Source organism: Cariama cristata, unplaced genomic scaffold (genome assembly GCF_000690535.1).
Source record: "Cariama cristata isolate BGI_N322 unplaced genomic scaffold, ASM69053v1 scaffold14533, whole genome shotgun sequence".
Classification (NCBI taxonomy): Eukaryota; Metazoa; Chordata; class Aves; order Cariamiformes; family Cariamidae; genus Cariama; species Cariama cristata.
The window spans coordinates 50,992-73,351 of record NW_009610254.1 but is presented as its reverse complement, the minus strand read 5'-3'; the positions used below and the strand labels follow the sequence as shown (position 1 = coordinate 73,351).

Here is a 22,360-nt window from a genome sequence, read left to right as displayed (position 1 = left end):
CCAGCGCTGCCTCAGCCAAACCGTGCCCCAGGCCTGCACCTCTTTAATTAAAATGCCCAAATATGACAAGGCACGGAGTGCTTGGCTCTCTCCACTCACAGTCTGCTCCCAGCCCCGAGGAAGGAGCCGTGAGGGCAGATGGATGCACAATCACACCCCGGGGCCCACCATCTGCTACCGAGCTGTGCTTGCCCAGGGCTTGGCACATCCAGGAGGGTCAGGAGGCTTCCTGAGAACCAGGGCATCCCCTAACAGGGCTGAGCAATAGTCCTGCGATAGCACAGACACACGTCAGCCGCTCACCACGGGCCCAGGATCCAGATCCCTAAATGGTTCCTGGGCAGCAGCTTTGGTTTCAAGAGCGGCCCCGAGACCACTTCTCACCCCACAGCTGGTGTCCCTGCCTGGCCTCATCCCCTGTCCTCTGCCTCTAGCACCACAACTGCCATAATTCTGCCAGCTGTTACTTTCCTCCAGTCAGCCAGCCTCCCATCATGAGCAAAGAGGCAAACCAACCCCATTGGCACTGGGCAGAGGGACCCAGTGCTTTTGCTGGCACCCACAGCCCGGGGGCTGCTGGCACTGCAGAGACCACTCCCAGGGGAGCCTTGACGGCGAACACGCTCGCCCTCGGCACGGGCTCGGAGACACAGACACCTCTCCCCACGCGGGGACAAGGACAAGCGTGAAGCCTCTGCTCCTACTCCCTGACCTCGGGCAGGACAGGGACAGGATGGTCACCGTCCCGGGCAGGCAGAGGTCCCGCACATGGGGGTCAGAACTTTGTTCCTGTTTTCTGTGAGTGGTATTTCCACCAGGACACTGCTGGCTCCTTGGAGAGCTGAGCAACCTGGCTAAAGACAGCCTGGAAGCAGGACTCACTCACCTGAAACAGGCGTCCCTCCCTGGAAGGCATCCAGGCTTTCAGATACTTTTATTTGCTGGTGGATGAACAGGCTGTTTAACCTGCCAGGTTGGATCCGGGATGTGTAAAACACAGCTGAGATGTTGGAATGGCAGCGAAGAGCAGCTGCGGGGAGCGATGGGGGGCCTGCTGCCGCTCTCCCTGCAGCGATGTCGCCCCAGGGAGCCGCTCTGCTCGGCCGGGACTGGCAGCTCTTCAGGAGGGGTCGGGGGACCCCGGTGCTGGGGCTGTCCCAAGCCCCTGCCTCTGCCAGGCTGCAGGTCGCTGCCCTGCGGAGCACAAACGCACCCTCTCTGCACAAACCTGGCACAGACTCTGGCCGAGAAGGTCCTGGGCTGCCTGGCTCTGTCCCCCGGGCACAGGAGCGCAGGGCACAGACCAGATCCCTCAGGTTGGCTGCTCCAGATGCGCAGGTGAGGCCAAGGCTGAAGCAATCCCAGGGAAAGCAAAACAAAGTCAGAACAGAGCCCTGTGCCTAAGGCCCCTTGGCCATTTTCACTCGGATTCAGGAAAGCCATTAAACAAATGTAGAAGGCCTAATTGCAAACTAAACCACTTTCCAGCTCCCAACACCCGAAGCCACAGCCCACAAGTGCCCCGCAGGGTTTCCAGCCGTGGACACTGCTGCACACCGGGGTCTCTGCAGGGAAGAGCCTTTCCCTGACACGTTCCCATTGCCGAGCCCCATCTCAGGACCGGCAGAGGACATGTTAACCACTTCTGTGCTAGTTTCACATGGTGTTCCCATGCCTGAGGTCCCGGAGGGCCCTGTGGAGCAGGACACGGTGCTCGCTGGCAGGCAGATGAGGGGGGTCCTCATGCCTGGCCCCACACACACATCCTGGGCCAGAAGCAGTAAGTCTTTGGTTGCAGCAGTGATGCCGCTGGCACCGTGGCTTGGGCTTTCCACTCCACAATGCCACTCCAGCTCTGGGGCAGCACCCTGTCCCCAACCTCACTTCAGCACCCAAACACCCCATACCAACTGCTGGCCCCGGCTGCACCCCCTCACCACGCACCAGCACCCGCTGTTACAAACACCCTCAACCAAACGGCTCTGGCGACAGCGGCTTCTCCCACAGCCTCCTGCTGCCCCCACAGGGTTTAAAGTCAGCCCAGGATGGGCAGGATGCAGCTCTCCCCGCATTTGCTGCTGAGCCCCACCAAAAGCCTGTCCGATCATGGCCGTGTGACAAAGCGCTCCTGGGTTGCTCTGGGACAGGGCTCCAGAGGTCCCCAAGGGTCATGGCAGATGACTTCTGCGCTGGCAGAGTCACAGCACGTCCACCAGCAATCCCGGTCGCTGCCATGTGCCAAAAGCACCTGCTGTACCACACATGGGTGAAATGTCCCCTTGAGAGGGAGCTTTGCCCACCAAACCAAACTGCAGATGCTCTCACGAACTACCCAAAGGGCCAAACCTTGTTCCTGTCAGATCAGCTTCTCCTCTCGCAGCTGGTGTCCCCGCGGGGCACTGGCCTGCCTTTGGTTCCCCCTCCTCTCCTCCAGGCTCAACTTCTTGCAGACCTGCCCCGATGTAAGAAGGAGCCATCAAGCTCAAGGACCGCTCACTCCGGTTTCATCCAGCCCTCTAAGGGGGACGGCACTACCTTACCTGCAGGCAGGACCTGCTGCCCAGCGGCAGACGGACCCCGGTGGGTCTGGCACAGCGGATCCAGCTCAGGAGCTGCTCCTGGAAGGTGGGCTGGCTCTGGTGTGTGAGCCAGGTCAGGGATGAGGTTAGGACAGCAGCAGGTTCAGGGATAATGCAGCAGTTTTCACCGTTACTCCCTCAGAGAGGGCTGCCTTGGCATTTAAATGCGTCCACCGCAATTCTTCCTCCTCACCTTATTTCAGGGAGGAGACAACCTGGAGATGAAGTGACTTGACCAAGTCCCACAGCGATGCAGTGGCAGAGCTGGGACAGGACCCAGCGATCAGTCCCCAGGGCCAGGCTCTCAACTGTGGACAGTTCTTGGAAAAATTGTGCCCCTTATCTGCCCAGGGCCTGGCAGATATTCATTCCAACACATCTACGCCCGCATGCCATGCCTTATCTATCTCCCTCTATAAACCAGATACATCACAACTGCTTACCTCCTCTCTTCTCAAGGCAGCCGACCTCAAAGTCACCAGGCAGAAGCAGAGCTGGGGTGGTGCTGGTGACTGCCAGCACCGGGAGCACTTCATCCCGGGCTGCCCCACTGCCTGCCAGTCCCCTGCACGGGACTTTTCTTTATCCCCCCATCATATCCTCACCCCGGAGGAACCCACCACGGAGTCCAGCACCACTGGCTTGACCCCAACCCAAACCCTCTCACCTTGCAGGTACATCAGGCACTGAACTAACTTCCCCACCCCATCGCTTCACCTGGTGAAAGGCACCGGTGGGGAGGTTTGCAGAGAGCCTCCTGGAAGGCAAGGGGGGGCTGGAGGGGAGGAGTGGAAGCACACCCCTGGCCAAAAGCTGCAGACTGTTTTTCTGGGAGGTGAAATGTCTGGAGCATCATCTCCGGGCTCGAGAGCAGGGCTCTCCCAGTCCCTGGCCACTGACACCTCGGCTGGAGTCTCCACTTGATGAGACCATCATCTTCAGAGTCAGAAAAAGCTGTTAAACTTGTCCAGCCTTTGCTGAGGACAGCACTTCCCTGTCAATGCCAATCCTTAAGCACTGCTGCCGCGCTCCCTCCGAAAGGCAGGGCTGGCTGGCAGACACCCCCCATCCTCCCCCGGTAAGCACGGCCAGGCACAGAGAACTGCCAACCACACTCGCCACGCTCTGCTGTGAGACATCGGCAGACACCCAAGCAGTCTCTGCATTGCTTGCATCTATTTCCCAGGAAGTTGCAAAAATATTAATAATAAAAAGTTCAAACTGAAGCTATGTGAAAACTTAAAAAAATAAGCATACACAGGCAACATCCAAGCCCTGGCCCAAGTAAATCTCTCTTCTGTATCTCTGTATCTCCCTCCTTCTCTTAGTCCCAATCTAGCCTCTCATTTCAGAGAACAGAAGGGAAACATCAACAAAAGCCGAGTTTTACTTACTGACCTCAGCAGCCAGCTCTTCCCCAGGCTCCAGCTTTTACATGTCCACAGGCAAGAACGACCTCTCCTCGCAGGGCAGAGGCTGGCGATGCGGGGCTGTCGCTTCGATGCTCTTCAGCAATCGCTAGCAGCCAGCGAGAGCTCTCCCCAGCTCCGCTCCGGCTGCCGGAGCAGAGATTTATGCGGAGCGGAGATTTATGCGGAGCGCGCAGCCATGTGAAGAACGTCGCCAGCACCAGTGACCCGCTGGGTGCGAGATGCAGCTTAAAGCGACAGCCCTGCTCGCCACGCTCCTCCCGGACTCGCTCCTGTGCCCTTGCAGGAGGGGGTGGACTCCAGCGAAGCGCTCGTCTCTCCCTCACCTCCCTGCCACGATCCTAGTGTTATTAGATGATGCTCTTAAACACTCAGCGGAGCTATGTGAATATTTAGCTTTCCTTCCACCTCCTCACCTCCTACCCACCACACACACTTTACCTTAAAAATAGATTGGGATCAATTTTCCTAAACTACATCTGCAAACACACTCAGCTCTACAGGCACACGTACCACGACAGTAAATGCACTGTGCACATACAGACACAATACGATCACTCAGATTTAAAGCACCAAAATACCGAAGGACCATTTTTAGCTCTTGATAGTCCTCCTGCTCCTCATATTATTAGATACGTGATTTTTTTGGTCTTATTGCACGAGCCAAAGATGCTCAGCCATAAGCATCTCCTAATTTAAACGTACCGTTGTTTAACAGAGGGAAATTTCTAACTACAACAAGGTTTTAAACGTGGAAAGATGGAAATGCTACGCAACAGCCAAAGAGCTGTTCTTACCTCCCATTTGTGAAATGTGAATGTGAAACGTGAATTTCTGACAGTGAAATGGGTCACTGGAAAGAGAAGCAGCTTGCCAAAGGCCACCTGGCAGGGCAGTGGCAAAATGGGGACAGAGTCTCGTTGGCACTCTCGGCTCTCTGTCCCCACTGTCCTCTTACACTTCGTTCTCATTTGTCATTGCAAAAGTAGGAAATTTCTTTATCCTGAACAAATGCAGTTTTTGGGGACTGCCTGTGCCTTTCCATACCAGTAAATTTATTTCCAGGAGTCACACAGCAATTAGAAACATGGAAACTATGCGGAGCCTGAGATCAGGACCCCTGCCCGCTGCCAGGCTGTGCGCAGGGCACAGCGAGTCTCAGCCCCCAGACCCATCCTATCCCCAGGAGGGGCTGTGAAGCCTCACTGGGCTTCACAACGGTCCTGGACCCAAGGGCAAGGCATCACGGATGCATAAAACATCTCCAGAAGGAGAGCAGCAGGGCTGGGCCAGCCGTGATCGGGGACTGAGAATCCATCGGTGCCCACACGGCCGACCTGGCTGAGGGGGAGGGGGCCGGGCTGTGCTCAGGGGCAAATGCAAGCTCTGAAGCAACAAGTGATAAAACACCCTGTGCTGACGAGACACAGGCAAAACTGCCGCAGTGGGGATGCTGCCGACATGCAAGACGGACCCCCTCCCCGAGCACCAGGGATGCTGGCCCAGATCTGTCCTGTGGGGCAGCCCCATCTATCGTGTGCCAGGGAGAGGAGGCCAATGTTCCACCACGCAGGACCTTGCAAAACCCTAGCAGCAGGACACAGCGGGCAAAAGGCAATTATTCTGCACCTATTTTGTTCTGATGCCACAGGCTATGGAAGGCAAGAGACAACTGGGAATCAGCCTCAAATTAAGCCGCTGCCTGGGGAGCTCACCCACTAAACTCCAATCTAGTTTGTGATTTAATTTTTAAACGTGCTACAGCGACTGAGGAGGGAAAGAAGGGATGAGGAAGGGCAAGGGGCAGGGCACAGCCGACCTGCCTGCTGTCACGCTTGGTGCAGGGGCACAGATGCTGCCGCAGCTTGTGTGAGCTGAACGTCTGTGCTGCGGCCGCCGTTTCCCTACCGCTGCACTGCTGGGGGGCTGAGTTCAGGGGATATTTTGGTGGAGAGGGGTAGGAGGGGAACAAACCAGAACTGAGACTCTGCCCCTTACCTGAGGAGCTGAGTCGACTTGGGACAGCTATGAACAGGGGCATCTAAAGCTGGTATTGAGGGTGAAATGCAGAAGATCGGTATAATACAGGAACAGAGCCCACACACAAGAGGTCAGCGCTTGGAACAGCGAGAGGAAATGACTTTTTGCATCTGGGTTTAGAACGCAGCAAAGGAGAGCGAGTGAGACATCTGTGATTTGCAGAGACATCGACTGCAACATCAGACTCCAGCTCTCACGCCAGGGAGCTGCGAGTGTGCGCCCGAGCGTGCCCTCGGCACACGCGTGCCATTCGGCGTGCTTTGCAAACCGCACAGCCACAGCCCCTGGTGCAGACCGTACACGCACCGCTCAAACAGGACGTGCGCACCGCGCTTCCCTTGTAGGATGAAATTATCACCCTTACTTGGACTGTTTTCAAAGACTTTTTTTCCTTTAAACAACTCGCCCACTCATCCCTATAAACGCCAGTGCTAAAAGCTGGTTCTGTTGTTAAGATTTCAAATAACTTGGGTTTTATTGTTTCAAACAAAATCAAAATAATTCACCCACGCTCCCTCCTTCCTTAATACAGAAACTGCTGACCGGTTGGGAGCGTGCCCTGCTGCCACACGCGGCTTAAATCCACGCCTTTGTATCAATAGGAGGTGACAATATAATTTCTGATTTTATTTTGAGACGGAGCGTGGCATGCCTGCGTGGGTGTCTGGCTGAAGTGTTACTGACACCTCGGCTACTCGCAGTGCCGATCCGACTGCCTGAAAGCTAATGCCACCGCGCTCAGATTTGGCCACTTTGTGCAACCACCTTATTAATACTGGATTTACACTTTTCCCCAGCTAGATGGTAATCTACCCTAAAATCACAGGTCAGGTAGGCAGCCCTCACAGCTGAGACCAGTGCATCCATGGTATGGAAATTACTTCTGGTTTCTCTTTGGGAGCCAATATATTAATCAGTGTATTCAAACAGTCCTCAAAGAGCTACAGCAATACTCTGTAGTTAACATAGCAACTTTTCCACATAGGTTTTGACAGCGTTTACCACACCAGGCTGGGTTTCCCTGTCACCATTTAACAGAAACACACAAGCCTAGATTTAGCACCTGAAGCTTACATCACTAACCAAGGAGACAAGTTAGAAGCGTTATCATTCCAGGTCGGTCTCTCCAGCCTATGGAAGAAGATGGGCAGCTACAGAGGTCAATTTGGCCCATCAAAAACCTGGAGGATCCCCTTAAATACCAAAACTGGGAGTGAACCTGAACTACTTGCTCAAAACAGCTCAGGTTATAGGCAGATACCAGCAAGCAGTGAAGTTCTGGGAGTGTAACCGATGCTCACCCTCCCACAGAGCTGCGGTACCTGGCCACGCACACCCTGACACACCCGAGCAGCAAAGCTCTTAGTGTCTTAGCTGGAGCCAGCTGCCGTGATCGACTTTGCAGTTGGAGGGGGGTGGAACTAGGACCACGCTCAGCTGTTGAGTCTCAGCTGAGCAGCAGCAATTTGCTAAACCGAAATAACTCCGTTGCTTTAAAGGATATAACCCATATTCCTGATTAATTAGCAGAGAAGCCAAGGTTAATATTTAGCGCTCAACTCCCAGTCACCTATTCTATCCACTAGACTGCACCACCACCTCCCCACTTCCAGCCCTACCGAGGAGTAGGAGGTGATGGAGGAGACAGGTGCCTGTAAGCCCGCTGCCAGTGAAGGACACGCTCCTCTTCAGCGATGGAAACGATCCAACGCTCCCCCAGCAGCAGATATGCCCTCCTCCCCACAATATACTGCGCTCGGTGCATCTGAAATTGGAACCTACTGACAATTTGCTTTGAAAGTGCTTTGCAAAGAAGCCTACTTGTCTCTGGATTGCCAAAATTGTGCTGCTTTCTTCAAACATACTTTTATTTAGACACCTACTTGCTCTTAGCACAGCACTGTTTTAAAAAGCAGCTGAACAGATGCAGCACCTTTACCAGGGGTGGTAACGATCGGGTGAAGCTAGTCGGTGGATCCGCACACACCTATCTACATTAGCACCCATAACGCTCATCTAACCTTCGTACAAACACTCTTCACTGCAGCAAACGCCCAAGTCTTAATTATTATTTACTCATATTCCAGTAATGCCTGAAGGCTGTGCTGAAGATCAAGGCCTTGTTATGCAAGGCTCCCCACAAGATGCGAAATCCTGGCCGTGCTGGGGGCAGGGACGATCCTGGGGCCAGTACCCGTGGGTTTACCGTTCCAGCAATGGTCAGACACAGCCCTTCTCAGAAGAGCTTGAAGAGGTAAGACAAAAATCACAGGCAACCACGGGAACAGCTTCCCCTAAAAGCAAAAAGCAAGCTCTTGCTCTGGTACTTGCTGTTTAAAAGGGCAAGATAAAACTACACCCCGTTTGGAGAAGACAAAGATGGGGAGGTTGATTTCCTCCACATGACAATGCCCAGAGAATACTAGGATGCAAATGGCTTTAGGTACAGGCAAAAAAATCCTCCAGGGACTTTTCTGCACATCCCAGGGGAGCTGCACCTCCTGCACCCAAGCATATTCAGTGGTCTCACTCTTTGCTGGCTCTCAAGAGGCGGCTGCACCGATCTGCAGAAGCTGGCTCTCCCTTCCTCCGGCATAACGAGCACTGCAAGGAACTGCAACTTTCTCCGTGGCACAGACATCATGATCCAGGATGGAAAAGCTGGATCCATGGGATCGTTTGGGGCCCTTCTCTAATTGCACATCTCCCAAGAAGCTTCCCCAGCGGTCCTTGCACACAAAGTACTTAACTGGGCTCAGGTCTCTGCCAGGTTCGGGCTGCAGTCTTCTGGGGCCGCACAAGGAACAGAAAGGAGCCGGGGGCTCTGAAAAACCATTATTTAGGCATTTTTAGATTAATTGGTGTTAATTGCCTTGGAAGGCTCAAAAATAGCACTGCTAATGGGAAACGTGGACAGAGGCTGAAGGTAAGGTGTGAGCAGAGGCTCATGATTGCCACATTAACCCCGGGCGCAGGTTGTGCCCTGCCCAGCAGGCAGCCAGCAGCGATGCCAAAAGCAGGGAGACCTTCTCCTGTCCTGCTGGGATTTGCCTGCCTGCACCTCTAACCCTGACATCCCCTCCCGGACAGCTGCACTCACACTCATATGGGGCAGAGGGAGCCTTACTGCTGCCACGACAGATTTTTATCATGACAGCTCCAAGAAACAGCACTTGAATCTTCCTCACTTCAGACTCCTTTGATTTATGGATTCACATCCTTCTCCTTACTCCTGCAACCGTGGAGGACCCTCAGCCAGCTCCCAGGGAACCTCAGTTTCCTGCACCTAGTCCAAGCATAGACACGAGGACAGCCCAGAGAGACCTCGAGACCTCCACTCATCCCAAGGCTATCCTAAATCCAAGAGAGGGGATTGGCATTGGATGGGACCACGTCTATCCATAAGAAATGGGTTAGGGAACAACCTGCTACCAGAGGAGGTTACTGCCCATCGCTTGGGTGGTCGAACTCTCCTGCCTGACCGCAAACGAATGCTGGGGACGAAGCTGCACAGGTGATGAACGAAGGTGCAGGGATGCCTAAGTGACCACGCGGGACAAGCTGCTCACAGGCTGTGATCTGGCCTCCCCAAAGCTGGGCAATAACAGACGAAAGCCAAACTTGCCCCAAGGTTGTGCTGTGTTTGTGTCTTCTGGGAGAGCCTCCAGCGCCGTAGCCCTGACCAGCAGCTGGTAACAGCCGCTATCAAAGATAAGGCACAGACAAAACCAGTCTGATTATACAGGCTCCTGCATGGCTACAGGTCTGTCCTTAAATGAAACCCAAACCTCATATTATTAGGGTGCATTTCACTGTTTTTAAATACAGTTCATATAAAGAGAGACCCAAGTTATGGTACAGAAAAGATTATCTATGTAGACCCACCAAGCAATGGAAAAGTACACAGCACAGCTCCAGCAAGCACAGCCAGACCACGCTCCCTGCCCAGCCTCAGTCCACGCGCAGGGACCGGCTGGATCCCTCAGATGCTCCCTTACACACCAGATCCTACCCCCCCAGCCACGGCTGGGAGCTCAGCCCCCGGCGCTGGCACGGATACAGATCACTGCTGGCACCCCGGTGAAACACAGGCACAGCCATGCTACCTCTTGCACTCGCATTTGCCAGAGCAAGAGACAGTCGTGCAAAAAAACCCAAACAAAATCCCCAGTCATCAGAGGCCCCTGTGTCATCTGGTGTCATCATAGCTCCAGTGATTTAAGCAGAGTTACGCCGATTTACATCCAAAGAGAACTTGGATTTTTTTTTTTTTTTACGCTCTTCTGGCGTGTGCAGTTTATTAAATGTGAGAGGCCGGAACTGTGAATGTACAAAGTGCCCCAGGCATGGCAGAGACCCTAGAAATGAATGAAGAGTTCCAGATTTTGAGAGAAGTCAAACATTTGGAGTTTTATTGCTCTTGGTCTGGCTTCGATTCATCCCTCTTTTTAGCATTGTTCTCTTTAAAGTGACAGTTTCTAGGAAATGGTGAGTGTAACATCTCTTTTACTGTCTCATACCACTTGATGGCTGACAATTTGCCGGGAGAAAAGGCTGTGCAAGGAGGAAAGCAGACCTCAATTATGGCTTCAAAGTGCCAATAACTGAAAACTCAGTTACAATGAGTCAAGGGAAGAAGAATGTATTTCGGTAGCCTGGTTAGTCAGCTCCAGCCTGGACCACTGGACTAGCCGGTCTGCAGACCTTCTGTCGCAACCTCCAACAAAGGTCTGCTGGGGGATCTTGGACAACCAGTTCAGGTTCTACCTCCTTCCTAGAGCAGGTTGCTCTGGGAAGAGGCTCACTCTTACAGTTTTCTAGCTCCAAAACTGGCCTCCACACTTCGCCAGTTATGGATGGAATATGGGGTATTCCTCTGATCCTCAGCCCAAGGGATCTGAGAAGCATCCAGACCTTGGGTCCTTGGTGTAAACCCTGCAAAGCCCAGGGCTTGGACATCCTGCACATGGGGCAGTCAGCACACTCTTTTTTTCTGCATGTGGTTGATGCACAAACACAGGCTCGTGTTGAATCCTGCCTCCTATCTCCTTTCCACAGCACAGCCTTGATTCACAACCTGACCTCAGTCTGGGATGAGGAAAAACGAGGGACAGGCATACTGGGACAAAGCAAAAAAAGAGTGTCCAAGCAACAAGAATATCCCAAATCCCAAAGACTCCTTATGTTCCCAGGAAGATAAGGAATTCAGCTTTATCCATGGGACCTTAAGTACTGAAGCATCTCACCAAGGACAAGGCCTAGGCACTGACACACAGGCAGCAATACTTCTGCCTTGCTTCTGGTCAGAGCAAAATATTCGAAGGACATGGCAAGGGCAGCTCTAGGAGCAGCCCTGAGCAAGCAGTCCTCAACCCATCGCCGCCCTGGATAAAGGACACTGATCACACTGTGGCCCATACAGATACCATCTGCCCTGTCCCACAGAGCCCGTGGGAGGTATCTGCCTCTTAACTGGTGACAGGTTCTCTTCTCTACTTAGCTTTTGTCCTCCATACTGTCTGCAGGACAAAGAGAACAGTTAACACTTGTGCTGCACAATGCACCTTGTAGCGGTCATTTCTCCTGCTTCAGCACCCAAAAGGGTCAAATATTCACAGGTGACCCAGAGGTTACAAACTGGCCTTTTCCTGGCTTAAATTAAGAAACATCAAAACTATTCACAGCATCTTCATGGGCTCCGTAGCAGAGCAGTCACCTTCCCAAAATGAAAACAGCATCAACTGAGAGTCTCCTTGGTGCTGAAAAGCTCATTGCTCTGAGCAGACACCCCCAGGACCTGCCTGCAAAGGGTGGTTTAAGCAGCCAGCACCTGTAACCTTCTCATAAGCAAAAGCTGTGGGTAGAAGAGATGATTGCTGCTTCTCAAATCAAGCCAGACAGCAGCCTACATTGCTGCCAAACCAGGACAATTGCACCCAAGGCACGTAAGGCAGAGTCTCTGGATTCCCGTTTTGGACTCTGCAGAGGTGATTTTAGAGAAGCCTCCCCTGGCTGCCCAGATAAGCAAGGCAGAGGATGCAAAGGAAAAGCCTTGGACTGGCACAACACAGACTGTTACTCAGCAGCAGAGCGCAGGGAATCGTGCAGAGCTCTTTGAAGACAGCTGGTCTCTCACAAAACCAAATCTCAAGTCACAGAGTTGTCCGAAATGCAGGTGCCATCCACAGTGAGAAGGGGGGTACCCAGAGGGAAGCGAGTGCAGCATTTGGCCCCAGCGCTCTGGAGAATCATGTCTCACCTCTCCTGGCCAGGGACACTGCTCCCTCCCCACATGCTCTCTCAACCACAACTCGCCAGGACCAGCTTCTCTTCCGTGGGATGCTGAGGAGCCTGGGAGGAAATTCTGGCTTTTACTCCGACTGTGTATGCTAGCCTACCTCCCAAACCCACCCCTCTGCATGAGAAAGAGTAACTTAATGAAGGACTGTAAAACCATAAGCCTCACATAACTGCTTGTGCAGCCCCAGCCCCGCACAGCGGAGCTGCCCGTTGGGAAGGGTCGTGCCCGGGTTCAGTCCCCCAGGCACGACACTTGCCTGCGGCAGAGCCTGCAAGGCCCAGCTCTGCCATGCCTCCCTCTCACTCACACACTCTCATTGGATAATTACAGAGAAAACCAAGGCAAATCCCAATTTTAGTGCCATTATAAAACAGAGAGGGGGAATTCATTACCTGGCAGCTGTTAATATTTAAGGAAGAAACGGATAATTTACCTCTGAGGCAATGAATGCAGCAGAGGCAGTGCAAGCCAGAAAATGCTATTATCTCCCCCCACCATCTCTGTGCAGTTCTTTTGTAGAGATTTTCTATCTACCCATTTATTTCCCTGCCTCCCATGCAAGCACCAAAGTCCCAGCGAGAACAGCGTGTGTCAGGGCTCCGCACTGCAAAACTCACCAGAGTCGTGGCTCTGGCTCTGCTGTCCCTGCTGCACAGCCAGATTTGTGAGAGCATTTTTCAAACCTCTCCTGGCTCATGCAGCACCTGTGCAACCAGCCGATGCGAGTCAGAGAAGAGGAGCTAAAGAAAAGAAGGGCTCTAGAGCTTAACAAAAAGACATATGGAAAGGAAGGTCAGACAATTTAAAATAACTCTGGGGAGGTAACCAGATCACTGGCTGCTTCTCCAAACAGACCACATCCCTGCAAAAGCCTCCCGATACCTGTCAGACTCGAGACCTCCAGAAAGTTTCCGGCACCTCCTGCCTCCAGCTAGGAAATCTCTCAGCACAGCCTCTCTCCCAGGTCTGCGTCTGCCCGAAGCACTGCAGAAGGTCCCCCAAACTGAACAGTAAGATAAAGCACTGCAAGAATGAGCCATGGCTCAGTGTTTACCTGCTCACTTCCAACAGGACTGACACCAGCACAGCAGCCTCCAGGTGTCATAGGAACAGTCTTAAATTTAGCAGCAGCCGCCTTCCCTCTCCCTGACTCTGGCTTCTCTCTTCCTCTCCATCTCCCTTGCTCTTGGATTCTCAGAGCACGTTTACACCAGAAAGTCTGACCAATGATAATGGCATAATTATACCCACGCAGTCAAACAAAACATAAAGGCTGTGGGATACAGGAGGGCGTGCATTTGCACTGCCCTTGCATCATGGTAGCTTACACATCCATGAGACAAAGGCTATCGCATCTTAAAAGAGAGGGACGATGCACAGACAGCCACCATAGAGCAGCAAAGGCTGCCTGCTGCAACCCCCCATGTTCAAGCTCCTGAGGGACTACAAGGAAGATGTTTAATCTCTCAAACAACACAAGACCACCAGGGAAAAGATGCTTTGGGGCCAGAGTACAAGTGTGTGGGAGGAAGCCCCTAAGGCTGTATTTATCCTTGCACCCCAGCATCCACCTGGCCAATTCTGCAGTCTGTCGTGAAGTCATGGGGGACGGATGGGGGCATCTGACATCCCAGCGCTGCCTGGACAACACATGATTCAGCAGGGACGGGCAGGACCTCCCTACCCTCCAGCTCTGCTCCCTGCCCAGTGACACCAGAAACTGAACGCTCACACTTGCAGGCCAGGCAGAGGGTCAACCACGAACATCTGCTCTGCGCGTCGCTCCTGTAACCTGACAATCCCCTAATAAATCAGAGAGAGAAAACCATCAAAAGAACTTTGGCAACCTGCCTTTGGGGCAGGGGGTATGATTTACAAAATTTTCCCTTCTTTTATGGTTGCTTCTCACTGTAATCATAAAAAAAGGTCTTATAAAAACATTTGTCCTAGGGAATGTTTGGCGATACAGCATGCTTGCAAATTGTTCAGTGTCTAAACACATCAGCAACCCATCTCTGCAAGTCATCACTGCAATCAAACTCTTTCTCTTGACTATAAATGGTCTTTGCTGAGGATGGGGTGGAGGACAGGTTTGAAGAGCGAGGAAGTGCTCCCTTGAGCTGATGCACTCCCCTGGGAAGAAGAGAGTCCAGACGAACAGGACCATTTCTAGATCACGGAACCCCAAGGAGGGGAGAGGATTGGGTTTGATCCTTACCTCTCTCCATGGTTTTTGCTCCAGCTGTTGGAGCTTGAACCAATAAAGTGCTTTAGCCCTTGAACTCTGGCACGTGCTCAGCCCCATTAACCTCAGAGACTTTAGCTTGGTGCTGACCTTAAACGCAAGGCCCAGAATTGGGTCAGGTCCCCAGCCCCTTCCCCAGGCAGTCTTTTCAGGAATATATAACCCCTTTCTTCCATGGACCCTCTCCTTTTTCCACAGTGGTTGCTCTCTCAGAGAAGGGGGTGAGGGACACAAAACCTCTGATATTTCTGAAGTGAAGAAAAATCCCATCCTTCTAGTAACCCTCTAAGATACAACTGTTACCAAGTCAATGAAGAGTTGGAGCGGTATGACCTTCTCCACAGCAGAGCAGAGGGGTTAAATTTATGAGCAAGCTTTTGATGTCTGCAAGCTTCATGTGGTATAAAACCTTCTGCTTTGACGTTACTTTTAAAAGAGAGGAAACTCAGAAGGTGTGCGGTGCAGAAGTCCCAGGGAGCACTCGGATCTGACCGCCCGCAACTGCGGGCACAGAGATCGAGCTCTCATGCAGCTACTTTTGCTCAGGGCTCTGCTGCAGAGGAAAAACGCAACCAAACCCATCCTCACCCTCAACAGCTTCTCCCAGACCAAACCCACCTTTGCTCTGCCTGTGGAGAACCAGGCACTCACAGCCCTGAGTATTCCCATGGGAGCTCCAAACCCGACCTCAAAGGTGAAGAGGACCCTGCCCTTGCCCGTCCCCCAGACCCAGACAGTGCCAGTCCCTCTCCTCCCAGCAACCACCAGCCATGGCTGGGAAATTCCCCCACTTCACGGGTCCATGGGAGAAGGGGTAAGGAAGCCCATCCCTCTGCCCCGCCAGCGACGCAACCCTCTTGCGCGAGCTCTCCATCGCGCGCATCTTGCACAGCAGTGGCAGGAACGGAGGGACCTGCCGCGGGCCCTGGCACGCTCTCCTACCTTACGCAGCGCCTGCGCCATGGCTTCCCCTATCCATCCCAGCATCCCCACGGCTTTGCCCTTCTCCCAGGGCCTGACAGAGCCGTCAGCAGGGACAGGCTCCTCTCCCTCCTCAAGTTCACTTCACCTCCCTTCACTTTTCCCTGCCTCCCCTCCCCTTTTCCACCTCCTCCCATAGGGAGTTTCCCAGCAGCTCAGTAATTAGCATCATCATCACCAATGCAAATAACACCACCACAGCTCCTGCCATCCAAAGCTCAAACAACTTTACAGCCATCATCACACCTTTGTAACCTCCCCAGGGTAGGCAGGGAAGCAGCATCACCCCATCACACAGATGGGGAAGACGGAGGTAAACAAGAGGCAGTCGGTGGCAGAGATGGGCAGCGAAACCGGGAGCTCTGACTCAGGCACCGCACCCGCAGGACCTCCTGTTCCCAGGGACCTGCCCGCTGCAGGAAGGGCCCTTCGGAAGGAGGTCAGTGGCTGTGCTGGCAGCAGGACTTATCCAGAGATTACTTCACTCGGCTTGAGGCCTGAAAGTCCCGGGTTGAGTTTTTTTCCTCAGCATTCCTATGCACAACCTCGTCTCCCCTTGGCAAAACGACCGTGGGAGAGCAGCACCCAGGATCATGCGTGCAGTCTGAGCTCACGCCTTCTGGTGGGACAGCAGGTATTGTGGCATCCCACAAAAGCACCTTAGATCAATCATTAGAGCCCACCTCTAATTAAGGACTTGCTGTTTGCTGATGGATTAAAGAGGATTTTTGCTTTGAGCATTCACAAAATGAGGTATCTGGAGGGATTCTTGTCTGAACAGCCTGACCACGGAAAGCTTCTCTCTCATCTTGGGTGTGTTTTGCTACATTTGATAAAAAAGGTTCTGATGGATGGGAATTACAGCTTTTCAAAAAAGCCCACCCACGCTCCCCTACAATAGACTGATGCAGCCCCAGTAGCCCTCTGACAGATGGGGACAAAAGCAGAATGCAACGAGTTGCTTTGCTTTTTTGCAAGTACCCGCAAGATGACATTGACCTTAAATGTTCTGAGCTCTGGCCTATGCTATTAAGTGAGGCTGGCACAACTGTCAGCTGGGAGCACCGACACAAACCACAATTCACCTGAAGCAACCCAGCCTTGTCCACCAGAACATACTGCAGAGATGTTCTCCGGGCAAAAGAGCCCTTTCTGGAGGGTGTCTCACGTGTGGCGGGGCACGGGCTGAACCACCTGGTGTAAGCCATGTGCCGGTGGGGCTCTGCTGCCTGCCACTGGGGTGACGGACCGTTTACTCCCATGCCTGAACAAACCGCATGCATTCAGCACCGCCAGGCACTGCAGGGATCAGGGCAGGATTTCAGGTGCCTCCTGAGCCTCTCCAGCTCTGGCTTCTGCAGAACTCCTGGATTTCTGAGGGTGTTTCAGTAAACTTTAGGAAAGGGGATATAAATACACCTGTCCTCACTTTGTGGATGCACAGGTAGCAGCAAAACCTAGCTGGGGACTCTGGCCTTCTTGGCAAGGAAGGACGGTAGGATGCCCCGCCGAGAGCAATGCTGGGAGGCTTCAGTGTCCCACCTGCATTTTGCCCAGCAAACTCCCCTCTGCCATTCAGAGCATCTGCCTACAAAGACCGCAAGCCTGATCATGCTATGTAACTCTGTATAGCTACCGGCCTGAAGGAAAACCCAATAAAACACTTGTCACTGTCATTTTTATGGGATATGGACTCTGGTCCATTGGATACCAAATAAGGGGCATTCTTTAAAACATAAGACAGGCAGTTGCCCTTCTCCTCCAGCCACAAGCACTGTAGAGTGCATTGATCTATTCTCTCTTGGGATAAAATAGGATATGTTTAGTGTCTGCACGGAGGAAGATGTCATTTTTTTCCACATATTGCTTCTCTGCATATCCTGTTGAATTCACTCTATGCTGTTTCACTACCATGTGCACCTGCCATGCCTGAACTAAAAATGGACTCTTGGGGCTCAGCTCACAAATCCAGTGCAAGTGGGGAGCTAACACACACACACACACACTGCAAAGTCAGGGCCTTGGAAGATGAGCTGGTGAAAGAAGGCGGCTGCAGCAGTCAAGTAGAGCCTGAGCTACCTCTCTGCAAGTGCAAACCCTGGGCTTTGCCATCCCTGCTGCGTGGTCACCCATCCCCTGAAGGACAGGAGGAGCAGTGCATCCCTCACCTGCTCACACACATCCATCAGAGCCAGGAACAGCACGAACCCCAGCAGACTGAAAGGCACCACCTGTGACTGGGGCATGTGTGTCTATGTCTTCACTTGATTTTTCATGGACATTCCCCAAAACCCGATGCGTACTGCCAAGAGGTCACTAGTGGTTGGCAATGTCCCATGGGGTCTTTTCTTAGACACAGCCTATGTACTCACAGCCACACTCCCGAGGAATGCTTTTTGCCTTGCTCTTGATGGAGCACGGCTTTTGTTTGGTTTCTGGCTGAACGTCTGAGTTAAAAATACAAGGCTATTTCTGGCAGAAGTGTGTTTTTTCTACCTTCGTATTGCCTTGGATGCCCCCATGCTGCTGTCTCCTTTCTGGCTCAGATGAGCTTTGTTTTCCTTCTCAATGATCGTGTTTGCACCGGTGAGCAGTAAGGAATGCTTTTCCTATTAGACCTTTTCCACGAGCACTGTTGGGAATGACGAATGAGGTCAGAGAGGTCTAAAAAAAAACAGTTGGTGTAAAGATCCTGTCTCCAGTGGTCAGAGGACTGAAAATCAGGAATGTCAAAAAGGGATGTGTACATACGCACATGCACACAGGTACAGCAGGGTATGTTCTCCCCGTGATTCGCAGAGCAGGAACAAAGGACTCAGTGCTAGAAACACTTCCAAGCATCCCCACTCTACAGACAGGCTTCATCCCAAGCTCTGCACCTCAGATCCTTTCTTACCCAGTATGAAAATATTTTATTTCACTTTTCTTAAACAGCAAGAAAAAACAGGCCTATCTTTCCTGGCTTAGATTTATTCCATCTGGAATCACTGCACGATCACAGGACTGTGATAGTGTGTTACAGTCTCAGTATAAAGCAAGAGACCAAACACTTTCAAGCACCCATGCAATCATTAAATCTTTGCTGTTATGCTCCATATCTCCTGGCAACAGCAAGCTGAGGACTTGGGGCTTCTCACTTGAGATCGCCAAGTTCAAATATCTCCAAGCCCCCTCCCACGATCCAGAAACATGCCATCATTTGTCGGTGTGATCCCTGTCTCCAGGACTGAGAACAAAACCAACACAGCTGCAGGAAACCTCCCCAGTACATTGTATTTGCTATGTGTTGCAACATAAACATCAACACAACCGGAAGATAACGGCTTCCCAACAAACAGATCAATTATTCAAGCTAAAGACATCAAAAAGGCACGTGGAGAGCTTTCCAGGACATGGATCCCCACTACCGTCTGGGGAGCCAAGCACAGGCTGAGTCAGAGCTCTTCAACACCCAACACAGGGCTTGCTGCATGCCCATAACCCATAAATCACTGATATCAGGGCCAGCTCCTGCTCTTAGGAAGTATGTTCCACCTAACTTGCTGGCAAAGAGAAGCTCCTAGACAATGATTTTCCATCATCTCTGCCTAATGACTGATGAATTCAAAGAGACCACTCTGCACATTGCCACTCAGGAGACCACCAACGTGGTCAGGAGATGAGAGGGAACAATACCTAAGGCCCTAGATTTGGCAAAGGCAACCAGCATTTTTGGTTGCTCATCAAAAACCTGAAAAGTGCTGTGTTTCTTGAAGGCAACAAGCTCACTACCCATGAACCCCAGGAAGCTGATCAAGTCAGGCTCCACAAAGCAAGGGGTCCAAATTGCTGTGTTCTTCTGGAATTCAAGGCATCACATCCTGACCATCCCAAACTCAAGGAAGTTCAAGTCTAGACTCCCATCGCTCAAGAGAAGGTTACAAATACCACCACTAAATACTAAGCTTTCACAAACCAGTTCATGAGTGAGGTTGGTACCATGGATCTCTTAAAAGAACAGTGACATTGAGGCTCAAAAAGGCAAAATGATTTGTGTACAGTTGCCCAAACAGTTAACAGCAGGCTCTGTTTTCCAGCCAATAGGCCACACTGCCACCCCCATACCAGGTCAGAAATGAGGTAAGAACAAACATGCTATAAGAAACTCCCAGATCAGTACCACGGGAAAAAATTATCTTCCTACCGACTGTGACACCCGGACTCGGACTTCGCTGGTATCCAGTGGCAACATACTTGACCCCTGGGACTTTCTCTCTGAACTGGATTGGTGCTCCCGGTATTTCTTTGACCTCGCAGGTAATGACAAGAATTCTTTTCCTGAGATCTTCAGGTCTCCCACATGATGGCTGTCCCCATTCTGGTCCTTGGGAAAGGAAGAAACAGTCATTGCACAAATTGCCTGTCTCAGGTTTACGTGGAGGTCTGTTGGCAAGTATCCACAGAACAGGAGATGCACAGAAGGAAGAAGTTAATGTGGTGTGAGGTGCCACTCGTCATGTGCAGGGCTGAATGAGGACATTTTGTCTATCTCTGCAGTGTGCGATTTTAATGAGTGGAGAGGAAGCATCACCCAAACAAAACACAGCAGTCAACTTCTCCACAGGGAGAAGCAGCATCCCTTTAAAAGAGCCAGGTATGCAGGTAGAAGCACGGCTGGTTTCTTTACAGGCATAGGGAATGATGGATGAAAGGTCCAGAAGCAGTCACTGCTGCTAGTGATTTCTGGCAACTGCACTCATAAAAACCTCTTCCAAACAGAGCGGCAAGCTCATCTTGCCCAGGATACCAAACTCTTGGCACAAGTCCCTCCACTTGCTGTATCTTCACTTCTTCCCAGTGCCCAGCCATGCAGCAGCCCACACCAAACCATGACCATGCCCCAGGGAACATGGCTATGCTAGATGCTCCACAGCATTTCCCACCTCTAGGATCTGGCACCCAGCACAGATGGAGCATTGCCTGCCTCAGTGTCTTCCACTATCTTCAACAAGCAGGGCCCTTACCCAGTGGTTTCCTAAAAGGCAGATTAACATGAATGGCTGGAGTCCCCCTCAGCTCTTTTGCCAGCCCTCACGCTACCAGAAGCATGTGGGGACCACAGGGTAACATGATTAACTACAGCAGACGGTTACAAGCCCTGTTCTTTCACTGCTGTCCTCCTTTGCCCTCTTAAATGCTTGTGTTCAGTGCTCCCACAGACATATAAAGTACAGGATTATCATCCCCGTGTAATGCATGGGGAAACTGAGGTGACAGAGATTACACATCTTCTGAATTCCAGTTTTTATCCCTTCTCACTGCAGCATCTCACTTTGCTTTTCCAGGCCCTGGCCCGAGCCTGGCTCCCCCATTCTCACTTCCCCTAAGACCCCACAGCTCTACCCCTTCTCTGCCACAAGACCGGGGCTAATGGCCCTGCCGGCAGTATCACAGCAGCCTCCCTACTGCTGTCATGCAGATGAGGCCCTCATACAGAAGCACCAGCAGTATCCAGCATTTAGCTCCAAAGATGCTTATTAGAGGCACCAGGCACTTTACATGTAACCGGTGGGAACTGAGTGCCTAAATCTGCTTGATGCTCTGGGCTTCAGCGTTTCCAGGCTGCAAACCACCTTTTTATCATCCATAAAGCACTGAGGCGACTCCCCAGGGTGTCATCATTGCAGCAACTACATGCAGGTGAAAGAAGTTTGAGCACAGCTCAGAAGATGACCCAAGGGCTCACAAGGTTGGGATTTTAGGGCACATACACCAGAAAGCCAAGGACACTGAAAAGGATCTGAATTCACAGCACACCAATAGCCCAGTAGCATGCTGTAGCCAACATGACTTTTCCATCTCTTGCAACACAAACAGGAGTAGTGAGCACAAGTAAGGAGAGATTCATTTCCCTAGATGCTATTGATGGGACCAACTGCAGCCAGGCCCATCGCCACATTTTGAAAAGCTGCCACAAAAGTGGGTTTCAGAACTGGAAAGAAACCGCCTTCCAATGCCTTACTGCCTTAGTTAGAGGCCTCAAACTGTGTAGTTCATGACAAAAAGAATAGATGACTCAATTACGGCATGTAAGCACCTTCAGGGTAAAAACCAGCATGTGATAAAGAGATTTTTAGTCTGGTAGAGAGAGTAATAAACAAGAACCAATGGCTGGGAGCTAAAACCAGAGAAGCTCAAAACAAGGAATAAGGCACAGGTTGGAAAGAGCAGGATGACAGGGAAGTGGCATTCCCACTATCCGCAGGGGCATCCAGAGCCGACACGGGTGCGTCCTGGCAGATTTGCTCTGCCCAGACTCTGTGCAGAGGCACTGGACAAGAGTTCCTGGCCTCTGTGGTAACAGGGGTCCCTGCTGACTTTGAAGGCTATGTCTGGCAGAAATGAAGGGCAGAGAGAGCGAGGCAATAACAAGAGGGTGCTGGAGAGATCAGAGTTCACTCCACTGATTTATTCTTTACAATCTTATCACCCTCACCATAGCAAGTTTGAAGCAAACAACCCTCTCCCGTGACCGTAATCATCTCTCCCTGGGAGCAGCAGCAGGGGAGAGGAAGGGGAATTGCATCCAAATCACTCTTCGAAGGAGAGGTGAACTCACACACACCCCACAGGACCGCTGCAGGGGGAACGGGACAACTCGTGTCTGACTCCATGGTTACGGACTACCCAGAGCTCCTGTTTACTCCAGCCTCCCCTTGAAATCCCTGAAATCCTATAACCCTGCCTGAACTATCGAATGAGGCTCAGCTTTTACAGCAAAGACTAGGAAACCAACAGCATTAGC

At 52.0% G+C, this 22,360-nt stretch overlaps 1 protein-coding gene across 1 annotated transcript in view; it reads right to left on the bottom strand.

Annotated features, from left to right (window-relative positions):
* LOC104159818 (G-protein-signaling modulator 1-like) overlaps positions 1-22,360 on the bottom strand; it is a gene marked incomplete at its 3' end in the record, with an annotated part of 50,030 nt that overhangs the window by 2,575 nt on the left and 25,095 nt on the right. Inside the window, exon 10 of the mRNA XM_009697824.1 lies at positions 19,760-19,939. Coding sequence (XP_009696126.1) covers positions 19,760-19,939 — 180 coding nt within the window. The remainder of the gene's footprint in view (positions 1-19,759; positions 19,940-22,360) is intronic.